Source organism: Colossoma macropomum, unplaced genomic scaffold (genome assembly GCF_904425465.1).
Source record: "Colossoma macropomum unplaced genomic scaffold, Colossoma_macropomum, whole genome shotgun sequence".
Lineage (NCBI taxonomy): Eukaryota > Metazoa > Chordata > Actinopteri > Characiformes > Serrasalmidae > Colossoma > Colossoma macropomum.
The window spans coordinates 39,952,303-39,972,243 of NW_023494790.1; the positions used below are offsets into that span (position 1 = coordinate 39,952,303).

The 19,941-nt window shown below is 41.0% G+C and overlaps 1 protein-coding gene across 1 annotated transcript; it reads left to right on the plus strand.

The window, feature by feature from the left end:
• Positions 1 to 5,042: 5,042 nt before the first annotated feature.
• g6pc3 (glucose 6 phosphatase, catalytic, 3) lies at positions 5,043 to 17,179 on the plus strand. Its single transcript, XM_036573381.1, has 6 exons — positions 5,043 to 5,363; positions 8,712 to 8,818; positions 10,305 to 10,395; positions 11,018 to 11,136; positions 13,736 to 13,877; positions 15,926 to 17,179. The coding sequence occupies exons 1-6, from the start codon at positions 5,146 to 5,148 to the stop codon at positions 16,266 to 16,268; spliced, it is 1,020 nt and encodes a 339-aa protein (XP_036429274.1). The 5' UTR covers positions 5,043 to 5,145; the 3' UTR covers positions 16,269 to 17,179.
• Positions 17,180 to 19,941: the final 2,762 nt, after the last annotated feature.

Here is a 19,941-nt window from a genome sequence, read left to right on the forward strand (position 1 = left end):
AATTCATTAGAGAACGGAATAAAAGTCATTCAACCGAAATGAAATAGCACAAAAATGTGTAAAAACTAAGGCTGCTCAAGAAAAAAATTTAATAATACACGTACGTAATTGAGCCGATATTAAACAACCATAAGATTAAATACAGAAAATACCTGAAATAGTATACAGTGATGAAAACAGTACACGAAAAAAGATGGTTCTTCAAAGGTTCTTTAGTAAAGGCAATGCTTAAACGGTTCTCTGCATGGTGAAATGGTTCTTGTGCTGTATATGGTTCTATAAAGTATCTTTTTGAAAATTGTTCTATGTAGCACCAAAAAAAAAGGCTTCATCTGTTGTCACAAGCTTGACACAGCAGAACCCTTTTTGGTGCTATATAGAACCGTACTCAACACATTCTCCAAAAATGTCTTTTTTTTATGTAGAACCATTGTCTTTACTAAAGAACCCTTGAAGAACCACATTTTTAAAGAGTGTAGCGTAAAAATTGTTATATCCAAGAAAAAAAAATATTAAACAAATATATTAAATACAAAACTTAAATAGTATAAAATGATTAAAGTATTGTAGGATGTTCAAGAAAGTGTTCTGCATGTTGTTTATTCTGGGTTATTGCTCTCCAGCAGTTATTTCCTGTGTTTATTCTCACTTGGCATTGTGATGCCTTCCTTGGCCTTGTTTATAATAGAGCTGGAAGAACTGTGTCAGTGGGAGCTCGGAAGTGAGAGAGTGCAGGCGCAAGCTGAGTGTGGAGCGAGCTGTTAGCGGAAAGCCTCGCTCATTGTGCGGCGTGGCTGCGGCCGATACAGCCTTTAATAAAGCACGAAGACGTCTGCATCAGCTGTGTTTCTCCTTTAACTGCAGTAAACACTACAGAACGAAAAAAGTAAGAAACAGGAAATAAAAACAGGCCCGAAAACCGGTCATGTTAGTTCTTCAAACCTGTAAAACACAGATGGCGTGTCTGATCACTGCCTACAGGCCTGCCTGGCTGCTGAAACTGAAAATGTTTTACTACATAAAACGAAACTAAATTAAAAAATCCCACCTGAAAACCAGCTGAACGTCACAGGGAAATGGGATAATCTAAAAATTAGAAGCATATCAACAGCACAAAACTGCTAAAACTTTTACAGTTCAATATATTGATAATAATAAACCACGCAAAAAAAAGTGCGTTCACACTACCAACAGGCCCAGTACAGCTGCAGATGATTATTAAAGTTGTGAGTGGGATATTATAACTCAGGGGTGTCAAACTCAGCCGTATTAAAGAATCTCAGCAAATCTGTGGGCCAGCTGTGTTTTATTTCATTATTCCTTAACATTTTGTTACGACCCCAACTGGCCATTGTTATTCAAAATATCCCTAAACTACAATTGCAAAAAATAGGCACTGAATACTTGAACGATTCAAAGATAATTTTAACCCTTTAATGTTCTGCTCAACCATTTGGTAGAGCACATTTTGAGTTACTATATATGCCACAAAGTGTCTTCTGAACCGTTTGGTAGACGTGTATATTTTAAAAATTGTGTGGTCAAAAAAACAAACAAACAAACAAAAAAAACACCAGTTGTTTTTATTATTGCCCCAAACAAATAAAAAATACAAAAATAAAATTCCATTGCTTTTTTCTTGGTGAAGACATTAAAGGGTTAAATAAAATAGTTTTATATAAAACAGTAAACTACATTATCTGCAGATCACTGTTAAACCTCTTTAAAGGTCCCCAGTTATTTTTTTAAAACTGCCCATTCGCTTGAACTAGACACATAAGGTAGTTATAATTTTCTAAATTGTTATCTTGAGATAACGAGTTAATTATCTTGTTATCTCAAGATAACAAAGTTGTTATCTTGAAATAACGAGTTAGTTATCTCGCTATCGCGAGACAACAACAGTTGTTATCGTGAGATAACGAGTTAATTATCTTCTGATCTCAAGATAACACAGTTGTTAGTTTGATATCACAAGATAATTAACTCGTTATCTCAAGAGAACAATCCAGAAAATTATAGCAGCAGCTCATGGCCTCTCTGGACCTCAGTAACCCCTGACCTCTGGTGCTGTGCCATAGATCATTGTTGGGGAGGGGTGGGAGCACACATTATGTTATAGTGCATGCTGGGAACTGTAGTGCATCTCATGGTGAAATGGGCTGATATTAATAGAACATTTTAATATTATGATATTATATATTGTGATTATTATTTTAATGAAGGTATATTAATAAATACAACTCCGTTTCCAATAAAGTTGGGATGCTGTGCAAAATGTAAATAAAAACTAAATGCAATGATGTGCAAATCATTTAAACCCTATATTTAATTGAAAATAGTACAAAGACAACAAATCAAATGTTGAAACTAAGAAATTTTATTGTTTTTGAAAAATATTTGCCCATTTTGAATTTGATGCCAACAACATGTTCCAAAAAAGTTGGGACGGGGGAACAAAAGGCTGGTAAAGTTGTGTAATGCTAAAAAAACACCTGGTGGTTGATTGACAACAGGTCAGTAACATGACTGGGTATAAAAGAGCGTCACAGAGAGGCGGAGTCTTTCAGAAGTAGAGATGAGGAGGGGTTCACCACTCTGTGAAAGACTGCACCAGCAAATAGTGCAACAATTCAAGAATAACGTTTCTCAATGTAAAACAGCAAAGAACTTCTGCTTTTCATCATCTACGGTACATAATATCATTAAAAGATTCAGAGAATCTGGAGAAATCTCTGTATGTAAGGGACAAGGCCAAAAACCAGTATTTGCTGGCTGTGATCTTTGGGCCCTCAGACAGCACTGCATTAAAAACAGACATGATTCTGTAGTGGAAATCACTGCATGGGCTCAGAAACACTTCTGAAAACCACTGTCTGTGAAAACAGTTCATCACTGCATCCACAAATGCTCTAAAACACAAAGAAGAAACTACATAAACAGGACCCAGAAACACCGCCACCTTCTCTGGGCCAGAGCTCATTTAAGACGGGGCAACTCAGGTTAACGCTTGTATTTGTGAGGCCTTCATCTTTAATAATTAATAACAATTGTTTAATAAATAACAATTAATAATTGTTTTTTGTTTTGTGTTAGTGAAGTTGGTGAAGTTTCATTTCTGAGTTAGAAACATGCCATTTTTCCAAGGAGGGTCACCATCAAGGAGGGTCTCTGAGCTAACATGGCCTTTCTCTCCATGATAAGTGGGGAAACGAAACATGATTTTATTGGTCAGTGTTATTTGCCTCACCCACTGGTGCATGGTGAGGTAATCAAAACTCAAAAGATAGTTTAGAGGTGAGGCTAAATGAGTCACTACAGTCTGATGGAAGATTACAGAGAAAACAAAAATGTAGTCCTTTAAATGATGTATTGAATCATGCTTAAAAGGACAAACTAATAAGTCAGTTTTAATTTCAGGTTGACTTTTAAAGTTAAGATTTGGGAACAAAACCCTCACTTTGCCTATAATTAAAAGAAACAGTGAGGATTTCTACATTAGGGGTCACCATGTTCAATGCCCAGCATGGGCTAGAGGGGTATAAAGCCCCCCAGCATTGGGCTATGGAGCAGTGGAACTGTGTTCTCCGGAGTGATGGAGCTCCATCCAATACCTTTGGGATGATTATTGATCCAGAACTGACCATCTAACATCAGGACCTGACCTCACTAATGCTGTTGTGGCTGAAGTATGTTTAAAATACAGGTTATATGAGTGCTTCCCCAAAATGGACTACAAAGTCTGTGGTGCCCATTACATCACTACCAGGCATTTTTACTGGGAGGAGCCAGCACTGAAGCATGGGTTTTGTAGTTCAATTGCTTGTTTGTTTGTTTTTTTAATCTCCAGTTATACAGTTCACCAAATGTGCTACTATTATGCTGTGCTTGTATGTTCCTAAAATTATGGCTTCACCAAAATTTCATCTTTTACTGATTTTTTTAATCCGTCATAAACGTCTCTATGGCGAAATGAATGGTCATTCAAAATGTTTTGAATGCAAGCAGCAGATGGCGCAGTTCTACACGTTCTGTCCTTAAAGGGGAAGTCCACCAATTTTTCAAAATTTCTGAACAATTAAGTCCCTGAATAATTATGTCCTTGAGACTCAAACTTCTTTACAGTGGTGGTGATACAAATACAGCCATTTTACTAATTATCCAAAACCACCAGTGAATCTGCGCGTGTCTTCTGAGTTATTATATATATTTATATGGAATGTTGATTATGGAAAAATAGTCATAAATTTGAAAATAATTTTTCTTGGGGACTATTTTGCCCTACAACGCCCTGCATGAATCCTTCCACCATGGATGGATTAAAATAAATTTATTCAAATCCATTTTAAGTCAAAATTTATTCATAACCATTTCATGTAGTAACTTTCTGTGAGGGAGCTTTTAGAGGTGGACGTCTGGTTCCTATCAGCACCACTGAGAACAATTCTGACTCGGTATGTTTATCTAGAACAGAGCGTTTCACACCAAACCACTCTAAACCACTCTGTTTACATCTTAACCACTTAATTATGTAGACTTTTTTGAAAAATCGGTGGGGTTCCCCTTTAAAACTGGGCTCTCTCTTCGCGGTACGCTTGCTGTTTGTCCCAGTGTAGTACCCGTAATGCATCAAAAATCAAAAACAGATGCTGAGTGTCGACGAGCTATTAAAAAAAACTTCTATTGGTTATTTAATTAGATTTTATTTGGCTGAGGTTCTCCGTATCAGTCAGACAACAACAGACGAAACAGATGTTAGCTTCTTTTTCGAACTTCCCGTTCCACCTTAAATGGGGCAGCTGTTCCATTTTGAATAGACATGCATAATGTAACTGCTGCCGCATTTAAGGTGGAACGCGAAGTTAGAATAAGAAGCTAAATCCAGCCTCGTAACGCACCGGTAAAAACGTTACTACACTGGCCGAATCTTAAATGGCTCACGAACTCCCTATTTAGTGAACTAGATGGGAATCACGACTTCCGACTTCGTGACCCAAGTAGTGCACTAACTGAGCGCCATTTGGGACGCAGCCACTGCCACCGTTGCTAGTCAGCGACACCTGATGTTAATGTAGCTAGCAGGCTTCGCTACCTTTCACCCGGGTCTCTGTGTTGTTTTCCAGTTATTAAAACTCCTTCCTAAAAATGGAGACCATTTATGTCCAGGGTATTTGGGTTGCGGAGGCTTTTCAGTCGAAAACGAGGAAATACGAGGATTTCTGGCTGTTCGCGACTCATATCGGAGACCCTAAAGCCGCCTTCCTGATTGTGTTCCCGCTCGCCTTCTATGTGCACCGCCGCACCGGCGTCGCGGTGGTTTGGGTGGCCGCTCTGTCTGAGTGGCTCAATCTGGTTTTTAAATGGTAAGTTGAGGAAAGGCTCGTCTGAGGGGGCTTAAACAGCACCGTTACGCCGTAGTACCGGTATGAGGTTTAGTGATGCAGCACCCTAAACCTCAGAGTGAGGTCTGTTTTAAAAGTGCTCCTATCAGAGAATGAGCGGAGAGAACTGCCACGCAGTAATGTGTTCCGGGTTTGTCAGACGCTAGAGGGCGCTCCCGAGCAAGCCCACAATGAATGGGTTACTATGGCGCATAGTTGGTCAATGTTTAAACATGTTTCTGTAGGAGATGCGCTTATTTCCTGAATACAGAACAGCGGAAAACATTTTAACACTGCTGATATATTTATGAATATTCTTGAACTTTAGTTATAAGACTGAGCGCAAACCGCTTCCCTAGTAGTTGTAACGCTAACCAATCAGCGCTCAGTAGCAGTGACGCCAACCAACCAGGGCTCAGTAGCAGTGACGCCAAACAACCAGGGCTCAGTAGCAGTGATGCTAACCAATCAGCGCTCAGTAGCAGTGACGCTAACCAACCAGGGCTCGGTAGCAGTGACGCTAACCAATCAGCTCTCATTAGCAAAGATGCTAACCAATCAGCGCTCAGTAGCAGTAATGCTAACCAATCAGCTCTCATTAGCAGTGTTGCTAACCAATCAACGCTCAGTAGCTGTGATGCTAACCAATCAACGCTCAGTAAAAGTGATGCTAACCAATCAGCTCTCATTAGCAGTGAGGCTAACCAATCAGCGCTCAGTAGCAGTGATGCTAACCAATTAGGTAATCTGGTAAAGTTAGAACAGGGGCCGTTTATGAGGAGTCTGGCCGCTTCCTATTACCCCCATTATATCAAAAACAGGCCTGCTAAACAGCAGAGGGCGCCCGTGAGCAAGTCCTTAATGAATGGAAGTGAATGGAGCTCAACAGCTAAAAACAAGGTTAAAATAGTTTTTTTAGAACCAGAACTTTCCTTTAGTTTTAGACAGTAGAAGGATGGATTTCACTAAAAAAACAAAGAAATCTCACCTGTATGTTTCCTTTTCATACAGCAAACGGGTTTTGGGCAGCAGGAGGCGGGCTACTGAGTGCTGATTGGTCGGTGAGCGGAGCAGCTCATTGGCTGTTCGCGCTCACAGACGTCATGGCTGTACATGAGGTGCTGTTTTAAACTCCTATAACTCGAGTTTAAAAGCTCTTAAAAATATAACAGCAGTGTTAATGTTTTATGCTGTTCTGTGTTGAAGAGATGAATGATTGATTAATTTTATATTAAAAGGTATTGGATGGAGCTCCATCACTCCAGAGAACACAGTTCCACTGTTCCACAGCCCAATGCTGGGGGGCTTTATACCCCTCTAACCCTCGCTGGGCATTGGGCACGAAGACCTTAAGCCAGGAGTGTCCAATATTATCCATAAAGGGCCAGAGTGCCTGCAGGTGTTTATTCTGAACACACCTGATTCTGCTCGTTAAATCAGTTGGTCTCGGCCTTCAGTTGGTCCTGCAGCCCCGTTGGCCCTTTGCAGGTAAGACTGGACACTCCTGCCTCACTACCTCAGGCTCAAGTGTGGCTCTTTCGTCCCATTCTGTAGGTCATTGCGTTTCTATGGAGATTATACAAGCTGTGTGCAACAGCTGTGTCAGCACCTTTAAGTGCCTGAATTCACTCATTTGAAGGATTGTCTGGATACTTTTGGAGCTGGATTGTATGTTTGGGTCTGGTGTTGCAGACTGTTTGCGGTAGATGGGGATCAAACTCTCCACACTGTTTTATCCACTGCCATGTTGTAGAATTGTATTATATTACAACCCCATTTCCAAAAGTTGGGAGACGCTGTGCAAAATGTAAATAAAAACAAAATGTGCAAAGTTGAAAATAGTACAAAGACAACAAATCAAATGTTGAAACTGAAAAATTTGTTTTTTTTGAAAAATATTTACCCATTTTGAATTTGATGCCAACAACACGTTCCAAAAAAGTTGGGAGGGGGAACAAAAGACTGGTAAAGTTGTGTAATGCTAAAAAAAAACACCTGGTGGTTGATTGACAACAGGTCAGTAACATGATTGTGTATAAAAGAGGTGGAGTCTTTCAGAAGTAGAGATGAGGAGGGGTTCACCACTCTGTGAAAGACTGCACAAGCAAATAGAGCAACAATCCAAGAATAATGTTTCTCAATGTAAAATAGCAAAGAACTTTTGCTTTTAATCATCTACGGTACATAATATCATTAAAAGACTCAGAGAGTCTGGAGAAATCTCTGTATGTAAGGGACAAGACCAAAAACCAGTACATGCTGGCTGTGATCTTTGGGCCCTCAGGCAGCACTGCATTAAAAACAGACATGATTCTGTAGTGGAAATCACTGCATGGGCTCAGAAACACTTCTGAAAACCACTGTCTGTGAACACAGTTCATCACTGCATCCACAAATGCTGTTAAAACTCTAAAACTCAGAGAAGAAACTAAATATAAACGCTGCCTCCTTCTCTGGGCCTGAGCTCATTTAAAATGGACTGAGGGGAAGTGGAAAAGTGTCCTGTGGTCTGACGAATCAACATTTGAAATTCTTTTTGGAAATCATGGACACTGTGTCCTCCGAGCTAAAGACCACTCAGCTTGTTATCAGTGCACAGTTCAAAAGCCAGTGTTCATGATGGTATAGGGGGGCATTAGTGCACATGGCATGGGTGACGTGCACATCTGTGAGGGCACCATTAATGCTGAACGATATATACATGTTTTGGCAACATATGCTGCCGTCCAGATGACGTCTTTTTCAGGGAAGGCCTTGATTATTTCAGCAAGACAACATTAAACCACTTTCTGCATGTATTACAACAGCATGGCTCTGTATTAAAAGAGTCCAGGTGCTAAACTGACCTGCCTGCAGCCCAGACCTGTCACTACTGATAACATGTGCTGCATTATGAAATGAAAAATACAACAAAGGAGACCCTGAACTGAGGAGCAGCTGAAATCCTGTATCAAACAAGAACAGGAAAACATTTCACTTTCTAAACTATAGCAGTGTCTCCTCAGTTCCCAAACGCTTACAGAGTTAAAGAAGAGGTGATGAAACACAGTGGTAAACAGGCCCCCGTCCAAACTTTTTTGGAACGTGTTGTTGGCATCAAATTAAAAATGGACATTTTTTTAAAAAACAATAACATTTCTCAGTTTCAACGTTTGAAATGTTGTCTTTGTAGTATTTTTCTTTAAAAATATGGTTTACATGATTTACATATCATTGCATCCTATTTTTATTTACATTCTGCGCAGCATCCTAACTTTTTGGGAAATGGGTTTGTAGAAAACTGTGATAATAAAGGCAAACGAGGAATTCTGTTATTCTGTTATTCTGTAGGATCCTGATTGGACAGAGGCCGTACTGGTGGATCGGTGAATCTGGTTTATTTTTGAAAAACAAACCGGAGCTCCAGCAGTTCCAGTGCACCTGCGAAACTGGACCAGGTGAGGCAACAGAGGAGACCTTTAATGTACTGATCAGTGGCCAGGCCTCTAGACACACCTTGTGCGCGGGTATATAACTCATACCAAGTCAGACTGGGCAATACGACGATATTTATCATTATCGTGATAAATTACATCACAGTATGACTCAATATGCTGTTCTTAATGTATCGTGAATATCGCCAGTAATCAAAAACACTTACCAGCTGCATCTTTGATTGCAAAGAGAGCTTAATTAGTCCTGTTTAATGAGATTTAATGCAGCTCAGTGTGTGTAATGTTGAATACAGTTAAGCTCAAAGCATTCCCAAAAGCTCATTATGGATTCTGGAATAATTGCATAAAAACCACAGGTGCAGTGAATATAAAAAGTCTACACACCCCTTGAAATGGCAGGGCTTTGTGTTGTTCCATTGTTGTTTAGCTGTATAAAACCTTCTTTTCCACAGAATTATGTTTTTATCAAGAAGTCAAATTGTGCAGGATTAATACACCGATCAGGCATAACATTCTGACCACCTCCTTGTTTCTACACTCATTGTCCATTTTTTCAGCTCCACTTACTATATAGGTGCACTTTGTAGTTCTACAGTTACAGACTGTAGTCCATCTGTTTCTCTGATACTTTGTTAGCCCCCTTTTACCCTGTTCTTCAGTGGTCAGGACCCCCATGGACCCTCACAGAGCAGGTACTATTTGGGTGGTGGATCATTCTCAGCACTGCAGTAACACTGACGTGGTGGTGGTGCGTTGGTGTGTGTTGCGCTGGTTTGAGTGGATCAGACACAGCAGTGCTGCTGGAGTTTTTAAACACCTCAGTGTCACTGCTGGACTGAGAATAGACCACCAACCAAAAATATCCAGCTAACAGCGTCCTGTGGGCAGTGTCCTGTGACCACTGATGAAGGACTAGAGGATGACCAACACAAACTGTGCAGCAGCAGATGAGCTATCGTCTCTGACTTTACATCTACAAGGTGGACTGACAAGGTAGGAGTGTCTAGAGTGGACAGTGAGTGGACACAGTGTTTAAAAACTCCAGCAGCACTGCTGTGTCTGATCCACTCAGACCAGCACAACACACACTAACACACCACCACCACGCCATGACAGTGTTCAAGTACTGACAAAATCCACAGTCCGCTCAGAAAAGCATATTGTGATGTAATTTATTAGCATAATCTTATCATATTGACATTAATGTGACAAGCACTGAAAATGATGGTAATAAAGGAAAAGAATAGATTAAAAGGCAGAAGTAGCTGCTTATGTTTCTGCATTATAGATTTAAATCCCAGGCTTATTACTTACTACAGTTTATCATTCAGTGACAACGTGGACTACAGTGCACAGTGGCTTAGCTACTCTTTGGGCCCACCAGCAGGTCCTGGCCATTTACGGGGTTAACAGACTGTTCATGACGTCAACCGTTGACATTTAGTACTCGAGAGCCTGTTCTCACTGAAACTGTGTGTGTGCTTTTCAGGTAGTCCCTCAGGTCATGCCATGATCACTGGTGCAGTCTGGTGGGTGGTGGCGTCCTCTCTGGCCTCCTTCCTTCACTCTCGCACTGGCAGGTCAGTCAGAAAGCTTTGAAGTTCTTACTTTCAAGATTATCTTGAATTTTCGTGTATAATTATGAGGTTGTACAGCACCTAAAGGGGAATTCCACCAAATGGTTCAGATTTCTTTACAGTGGTGATGATAGGAACCAGGGGTTGCCATGACTACAACACAAATGTAGACATTTTATTTACCAGTGAACCTACACGAGTCTCCTGAGTTTATATGGAATGTAGATGATCATAAAATAGTGATAAAACTGAAAAATACATATTCTTTGGGGACTATTTTGCCCTCCGCCATGAATGGATTAAAATAAATGGCAACAAGACATTTTGGGCCAAAACTTTATCAAAAAGCTGTCATAAAACAGTGTCTCAGACATCAGGCAGCATATTTATAACCATTTATGTAATAATGTTCTGTGAGGGAGCTTTTAGAGGTGGACGTCTGGTTCCTATCACCACCACTGTGAACAATTCTGACTTGGCAAGTTTCTGTAGAACGGAGCGTTTCACACCAAACCGCTCTGAATGACTTCATTTACATCTTAACCACTTAATTTTGAAAAATCAGTGGAGTTCCCCTTTCAATCTTTAACATGAAACTTAACATGAATCTTTGTCTGTGACTCAGTAAGTTACTGGCTGCAGTGCCTTTCCTGGTCTACGCTGTGCTGCTGGCGGCGGTTAGTCTGTCTCGGATCTTCATCTTGGCGCACTTTCCTCACCAGGTCGTTGCCGGCGTTCTGGCAGGTCAGTGGACGATCTCACTTTAGAGGGCACTACATTTAAAGAATAATAGTAATAATAATAGTCTACATTGCATGTAAACGTTGTTAAAGCTTTCCAAACACACCGTTCGTTCCCCAGTACATGCAGTCCAAATATGGCAGCTGCAAATACAGCCTGTTTTTTGAATTCATTATTTTTGTGGTTTCATGAAAACCAACACATTTACAAATGTATCCTCCTATTCAGCCTACAGCAGTTTAGCCCCGCCCACTCACACTGAAGTTATAAGGTGTGTTTCAGACCAGACTGCTTTTTAAACGAGGCACAGTGCAGGGCAGCCAATCAGAACAGATCTCATTTACATACACCAGTCTTAAAGGCACAGTAACATAAGCAGCCTGTTTAAGTCTAAGGGATGGAGAGGTTGGAAATGGTCATGTAAAACTGACCTATGACCGTTTTTGGTACACAAACTTTACAAGTGGACCTATTTAATGTATAACAAAATGCAGAAATATGTAGGATTTGGGACCTTTAAGGTGTATTTCATTGTCTTTGGAAATACAGCAGAGCGTTTAGATGTGTTTATAGCAGCTTAATGATGCATCATGTCATGGCTGTTTGCATTCTGTGATACAAAGTGATGTATGAGATTTGCTGACGGTTAATAGTTGTATAAATAATTTAGATAAATCATTGTTTGCAACTATTGAAATACAAGCTTGAAGTGGCCAGATTGGCTGATTGTTATGCTGTGCACCTCACACAAATGTCTGAAGTTATGACATTTTTCATGAGAGTGAAAATAAGTTCACAGGACAAAAAAAATGTAGGCTCGGTGTCGGCACTGTGGTTCAAATTTACTGTCACCTCAACCAAAGGACCCATTTCTCTGTAATTAAAACACCCCAGAACATCACAGAGCCCCTCCAGCTTAAACCACACCTGCACGCAGTCCTCATTGAGGGTTTCCTGAGGTCTATGATGAACACGACGCCGAGCATCATTCACACACAGGCAGAGACTCATCTGACCAGATAACACGTTTCCAGTCATGAACAGTCCAGTTTTTGTTCCCTTCATCCACTGTAACCGGCAACTCTGTGAGCAGAAGAAACCTTTACGTGCCGCTCTGCTCCAGATGTTCCTGGTATGCAGTTCTCTGTGGAGCGTTCTTTCAGAAATTGGTTGTGAAGAATCTGTGTTGACTTCTAGCAGTTCTGGCTTGGAAACGAAGCGATTTTTATTATAAACTGTGAAACATGCCGGCGGTCCCTGTCCGTCAGTTTCATCTTTTGGCCACAATTCTGTCGGGAATTTCCTGTAGACTGGGATTTTTGCCACTGCTGGTCGACCCGTATGACTGCACACTACAATACACCTGCAGATTCAGCTCCTTCCTTCACACTGTGGCCTGAACATAATCACTCCTTTCTGACAATTTTTTTTTTCCCCCAATTTTCTCCCCAATTTAGTCGTCTCCAATTCCACCCCATTAGTTAGGACTCCCCCAATCATATGATACTACCAATGCTATGAGGGTGAAGGCAAACAGAGGCTTCCTCCGAGAAATGTGAAGCACCACCGCATCCTTTCGAACTGCTGCTCACCCAACGTCATTGGACAGCCTAATGTGCTCAGAGGAAAGCGCCAACAGCCAGTTCTGTCATCGCGCTGAGTGACTGGGGGGAGACGGGAGGCCATTCTACCCACCCAGAGAGGCCAATTGTGCTCTCTTGGACTCCCGGCCATGGACGGCTGTAGCATCACCCTTTCTGCCAATTATTAACATCTGCTTTGCCACTCATTTTCCACACATTGAGCGAGACATTCACTTCCATGTACCACCTTTTCTCAATCTATGAATCCCGTCACACACCCCGCAGGTATTTATAGCCTGATCATCCTCATGCAGGAGCCTGAAGTTACTACTACCTTAAATTAGCAAGGTGACTAATTTTTTGTCCAGGGAACGTACAAGCTTAAAGTGGCTAAATTGGCTGATTAGCCACCTTATTTGCAAGCTATGTTTACCTAGCAGCTAACAATACTGCGCACACTCGCACAAATGTCTACAGTTACACAGAATAACATGGAGAGTTAAGCAAAGCTACTTTTTTATGAGAGAGAAAATAACCAAAAAACACTCATTCTGCTGGCATACATCCTAAAACAGGAGAATCAGCTACATAGCTAAAGAATAAACAAACGTTGCTCACTGCAGCCCACTAAACATGTTAAGAGCAAGTTGGAGCTCTTTTTTTCCCATAATGTCTCAATGAATGCGTTTACTGCTTTCTTTGTTCACATTTATTTGCATGAAACCAGCAAACAAAATTCACATGTTGTTGCAGCATCATATGATTGAAATCTGACGACATCATGATTAGTCAGCTTAAATATTTGCAGTTGTCTCAAATAATTGTGATTAGGTGGTTATGTAATAATTAGGACAGGCCTAGTGGTTTCTATCACTTTTTAATATTGATCATTTCAACTTTTGGCAAGCAGCACAGAAAAAAAACATTATTTTTATTGTATTTTGTGTGTGTGTGTGCGTGTGTGTGTGTGTGTGTGTGTGTGTGTGTGTCTATGAATTCTTTCACTTTATTTTCCCCAGGGGTGATGCTGGGAGTGCTCCTAAACCGTACAGTGCCTGAATGGCGCTCCCTGGTGTTCTTCCTGTGTTCTAGCATGGCTCTGCTGTTAGGAGCACTGCTGATGTATGCTGGGCTGGAACAGTTTGGAATCGATCTTTCCTGGTAAGTCATCTGGCTACTGGATTTGCAACATTACACTGTTTTCCTCTGGCATGAAAGGAAAGGAAAAGGAAAATATGGATTTTTTTCTTACCACAGTGGAAAAAAAGCAATGTATCCCTGCAGTTTAAAAAAACAATTAAAGGTAAAAAATATTTGAGGTAAAATTAAACCTGTTTTTGGTATTTGGACGCTTGAACGGCTAACTTAGCAAGCAGGCTACAGACCCAAACGGTGCAATCACCACAGTACAGGCTTGACTCTGACTACCTGCTGCTCTGACACACATTTAAATGATAAAAACTGACGTCTGACAGAGCAAAAGTCGAGTGAGTGACAGAAAGCCGAAATCGAACCTGTTCCCTGGTGTTGTCATGGTGGTACTTCGCTCCCCTTGCGAAGGCCTTGGAAAGTCCCAGCTGGCCTGAGGTTGTACCTCCTCCCAAGGCTGTTGTGCTGCTGCCAAGTCCAGTGTTGCATTTGACTTACTGCCCCCAGAGGCTTGATTTATGTAGGGGAACGTGAATGTGAGGGAGAACTGAATAGAACGCAACACAGGATGGTTAATTCTACGATGTGGTCTTAGATGAGACATATTTCCTAATGATACAGATACATTTTTCCTACAAATGCACCTTATAGCCTGGCCCAAATTGGCTGGCTGCTGCTTAACGTCTGTCTCAAAAACAAAATGTGCCCAAACAGAACTAAATTTGTGGCCATTGTTATATGGGCAATACCAGAAGAAGTGTGTTCACTATAAGCACTTTTAGCATTAAAATCTCCAGATGTTTACATTATGCTTCTGTCAGACACACACAAAAGAAATCCTACATATTTTTAATGGACTGTCCCTTCCCCTTGTGCGTGACGCTGAGGTGACCAGCAACTGATAAGTTCTGTTTCTCCAGAATCCCTTAAACCAATTTTTCAAACTTTCTACATAATTAAATGGTTAAGATGTAATCAGAGTGGTTCAGACTGGTTCAGAGTGGTTTGGTGTGAAACGCTCTGTTCTAGAGAAACTTACCGAGTCAGAACTGTTCACAGTGGTGGTGATAGGAACCAGACGTCCACCTCTAAAAGCTCCTTCACGGAAAGTTCCTACATGAAATGTTTATGAATTCACTGCCTGATACCTGAGACATTGTTTTACAATAGTATGTGATCAAGTTTTGGGCTAAAACATCTTGTTAATCCATTTATTTTAATGCATTCATGGTGGAGGGATACATGCAGGCGTTGTGAGGCAAAATAGTCCCGAAAGAAAACGTATTATTTCAGATTTTCCACTATTTTCCATCATCAACATTCCATATAAACTCAGAAGACTCGTGTAGGTTCACTGGTGGTTCTGGATAGTAAATAAAATGTCTATATTTGTGTTGTAGTCATGGCGACCCCTGGTTCCTATCACCACCACTGTAAAGAAATTTGAGTGTGTAACTTTCTGTACAACGAGCCATTTTACATTAAACCACTTTGAATTAATTTGTTTACATCGCAGTGACAGAATTATGCAAAAAATGTAGGAACATCGGTCAACCGGAGTTGAATGGAAAACAGTCAATGGTGATAACTGGACAATGATTAGTATGTTTATATTTAATATTACACACCATATGCACTAGATGTGTAACGGTGCACAGGAGCCACAGTTTGGTTCTCACCGCAGTTTGGACATCATGGTTCGGTAGGAGTTCAGTACAATGGAGAAAAGCAATAAAAAAGACCCTGAAATTGCATCAGCAACACAGCTAAGACAGTCTGTGGAAAAACTAGGCACAGTGATTTTTTTCTTTGTTTTTACTTCATTAATAAGGGACAGGAAATCAAAACAATTTTAAAAAATAAATATAATAAGATAATGACAAAGTGAGATGACTTCAAATCAGCTACTTGTTACTATGCAGCTGTTTTTTGGTGTTATTTTTTCAGGCCGTCTATAATTGTTTTTTTTTTATAATCCAGCTGTTTAAGTATTCATTACACACTCAGAAAAGCATGTTGTATTGCGGTTTATCATGAAAACCCATCACCCCTGCCTCCAGGTCTATTTCTCTGGCTAAAAGATGGTGCTCTAAGTCCGAGTGGGTGCGAATGGACACGGCTCCTTTCTCGTCTCTGACCCGCGATGCCGGATCTCTGCTCGGCCTGGGGCTCGCTCAGTTCTGGAAGCCGGGAGGATGGGCTCCTCCCTGGGTACCAAAGACACTCTGCCTGGCCCTGTCCTCTCTGGCCCTCTTCCACATCAGCCAGTTCCCTCTGCCCACCGTTCCGCCCCTGCTCTTTTACTCCCTCTTCTTCCTCAGATACGCCATCGTGCCGCAGGTGGTGATGGTGATGGTTCCGGGCCTCGTGCATCTCCTCACAGCCAAACCTAAGAGAGACTGAAACTTCACGGCTTTTGACTTTTACATACTTTCACACGTGCTTTCATACATGCTGAACATGCGTGCAGGCAGCACGGCTGCAGAGCAAAGGCGTCCAGTCTGGGGACGGTTTTTTGTTGTTGTTGTTTCTTGTTTAAAACTGGCCTCAGTTTGATTGTTCCTTTCTTTATTAATTGTACTGTATAGTGGAGACGTATTGACATACATTCCAGGCTGCTTTTGTTCTGGATCAAGAACACGTTGGCACTCCTATGATGACTAATCGCAGTAAGAGCTACTCAGATGGTGAGTATTACTGAAAGCCAGACTAGCTGTTATTTAATATTTCATGCTGCGGGTATCAGGTTGTTTTGAGGATTCTTGCTATGACTGCTTACCTGATTGGCTGCTCAGTCTTTTATTTAAAGTCATAAGGACTCAATGAGTTCCCATTGTTTTTTTTTAAACTAAAATCTGATTTCTTTTAGTGAACATTTGGCCGAATCCATGGAGCCCCACTGGTGACATTCCGTATAAATAAAAATAATGCATGGCCACGACTTAGTACGGCGTGGGAACGAGATCCTAATGTGTGGCCATGACTTAGTAAGGGATGATATCATCCCCATACCTTACTAAGTGGTGGCTGTGACTTAATTATCTCATTCCTATGCCTTGAAAAGTCGTGGCTACGCATTAGGATCTTGTTCCCATGTGTTAATAAGGCATGGCCATGCATTATTTTTGTTTATATGGGATGTACGTCACCGTACAAATCAAAAACAATTAATAGAAAAGCAACTAGCTTCAAGCTAGTGTACACTCTTTAAAAGATGGTTCTTTAGTAAAGACAGTGGTTCTGTATAGAACCATGAACGCTCAAAGAACCATTTGCATGCTTAAATGGTCTCTGCATGGTGAAATGTTCTTCAGATTGACAGAAATGTGTTTTATATTGCACCAGAAACGGTTCTGCTATTGTTACAAGCTTGGCTTGGGACCGTTTTTGGTGCTATACAGAACCCTGCTCAGAAAGGCTCCATATAGATTCGTATACAGCGCATTCTCCATCGATCTGAAGAACGATTACGCCATGCTAAGAACCATTTAAGCATGCAGACGGTTCTTTGATTGTTCATGTTACTCTAAAGAGCCCATCTTTAAGAGTGTATGTATGAGTTTTAATCAGAGGGCATGAATCTCTCTAAAAACAAACAGGACATTCGTTTAGGCAGCTGCACTCATAGACCTTTAAGAACGATCCTGGAGGGAAATGAAACACTTACACAAATATCTGCTTGACTTCATTCAGAGTGATTACAGCCTGTGTTCAGAATAAATACTACCTGCTTTATTCAGGTTCATCAGTCGTTCAGCCTGAGTCGCTGCTGTTATCTGCTGTAAACGGAAGCTGTGGTGGAAATGACACATCTGGGATTTGTTCTAGATCAATCTCAGAATCTCCAGGATTCCTCCAAGGCACTTTTTACTCCGTCCTCTTTATGATAGGCCTAATTAATAATTTGACTTTCATACGCAAGACTAAGACGTCATGGTCCAGTCCATAGTATTTGTGTACTATGAACCACTAAAGGGATTATTTCATTTTAACACAAACATGGAGACATAAAACAAAAACAAGAAATGTAAGGATTCAACCAGTCAAGCTCATGTGGTCAGGTACACATTTCCGGGGTGTACTGGACGTGTTTCTGTCACAGTATGAACAGCAAACGGCCACTGAAGGTATTGTGGTGATGCTGATTGGCGTATGTCTATAAGATACATCAGGGGTGTCAAACTCAACCCCTAAAAGGACCATATTCAAAAATGGGCCAGCTGTGCCAAAACTGCAACAACTGCAACTTGTAGTAGACCTTAAATATTATATGAGTACTTCAACAATTCAAAAACAATTTTGAATAAAAACAAATTGTTTTGTATGAAACAATAAGTGACATTAGCTACATATAACCTCTTTAAAATTCCCCAGGAGGTATGTTTTTTTATATAACTGCCTATTTGCTTGAATTAGACACTCGGCTCATGGTGGGCCGTATTGGATTGTGCAGTGTTCCTGACTTGGCCCACAGGCCTTGAGTTTGACACATGGGAGATATATGTCTTTAGATATCCATAGACCTGATATCTGACTCGAAGAGCAGAGATACTGTATTAGCTGTGCTTAGGTTGGTGAGCTGTTTACTGTAAGCAACACAGTCACCATTCCTGAACAAGTCCGGCCCCATGACTCTGCTTCCTCTTCCATGTGGAGTGTGAACAAGTAGAGTCTCCTCGCTGATGTGGGAAACATTCCTGCAAAGAAGTTGTCAGTGTTTCAGTGCAACATCTGTATACTCAGTGTTTACACATACACTGATCAGTCGTGACATTAAAACCACCTCATTTCTACACTCACTGTCCATTTTAACAGACTGACCGTATAGTTTCACTCTGTAGCTCTACAGTTACAGACTGTAGTCCATCTGTTTCTCTGCATACTTTGCTACCCTGTTCTTCAATGGTCAGGACCCCTACAGGACCCTCACAGAGCAGGTACTATTTGGGTGGTCAGAGTGGATCAGACACAGCAGTGCAGCTGGAGTTTTTAAACACCTTAGTGTCGCTGCTGGACTGAGAACCAGAAACATCCAGCCAACAGCGTCCCGTGGGCAGCGTCCTGTGACCACTGATGAAGGACTAGAGGATGACCAACACAAACTGTGCAGCAGCAGATGAGCTATCGTCTCTGACTTTACATCTACAAGGTGGACTGACAAGGTAGGAGTGTCAAATAGAGTGGACAGTGAGTGGACACAGTGTTTAAAAACTCCAGCTGCACTGCTGTGTCAGATCCACTTGTACCAGCGCAACACACACTAACACACCACCACCACGTCAGTGTTACTGCAGTGCTGAGAATGATCCACCACCCAAATAGTACCTGCTCTGTGAGGGTCCATGGGGGTCCTGACCACTGAAGAACAGGGTAAAAGGGGGCTAACAAAGTATCAGAGAAACAGATGGACTACAGTCTGTAACTGTAGAACTACAAAGTGCACCTATATAGTAAGTGGAGCTGATAAAATGGACAATGAGCATAGAAACAAGGAGGTGGTCAGAATGTTATGCCTGACCGGTGTGTATAGTTATGTAACCATGTAATTACATGTGAATATTAAAGCAAAAAAGTCTTGGCTTCTGAAGGTTAGTCATCCTTTGTTTGTACTCTGAACACGTTTTACGAGACTCTCTGTGCTGAAATGAGTTTTTTATTGAATTATTCATTCTGACTTTTAAGCATTGAAGGCCACTGATATTTACTTTGTCTTTGTCTTTTCATCCATTTGTCTTTTCGTCATCTTTTATTCTGCCCCGTAGAGAAAACATGGGGCACCATCATTGCAGGAGTATCTAAACGCTTGATTGAGCATGATCTTCACTTTCTTCTTTCACTTTATATACAAGGATCCGTTCTTAATGACCTTCCCTCTGCATGTCCTCTGCCTCTCCTTCTCTTCTAGTCTGTGCTTATGTGCGCTCTTCTAGTCCCAGGCTTATGGCTCGAGCTTGACAGATTAATAACAATATTAATACAAATCTGACAGTTATGGCTGAGACATGCCTCAGTGTGCTTGGCTTCATTTTTATCTTCATTCTTCTTGTTAAGTTCTTCACTTTGTATTCCACAAAAT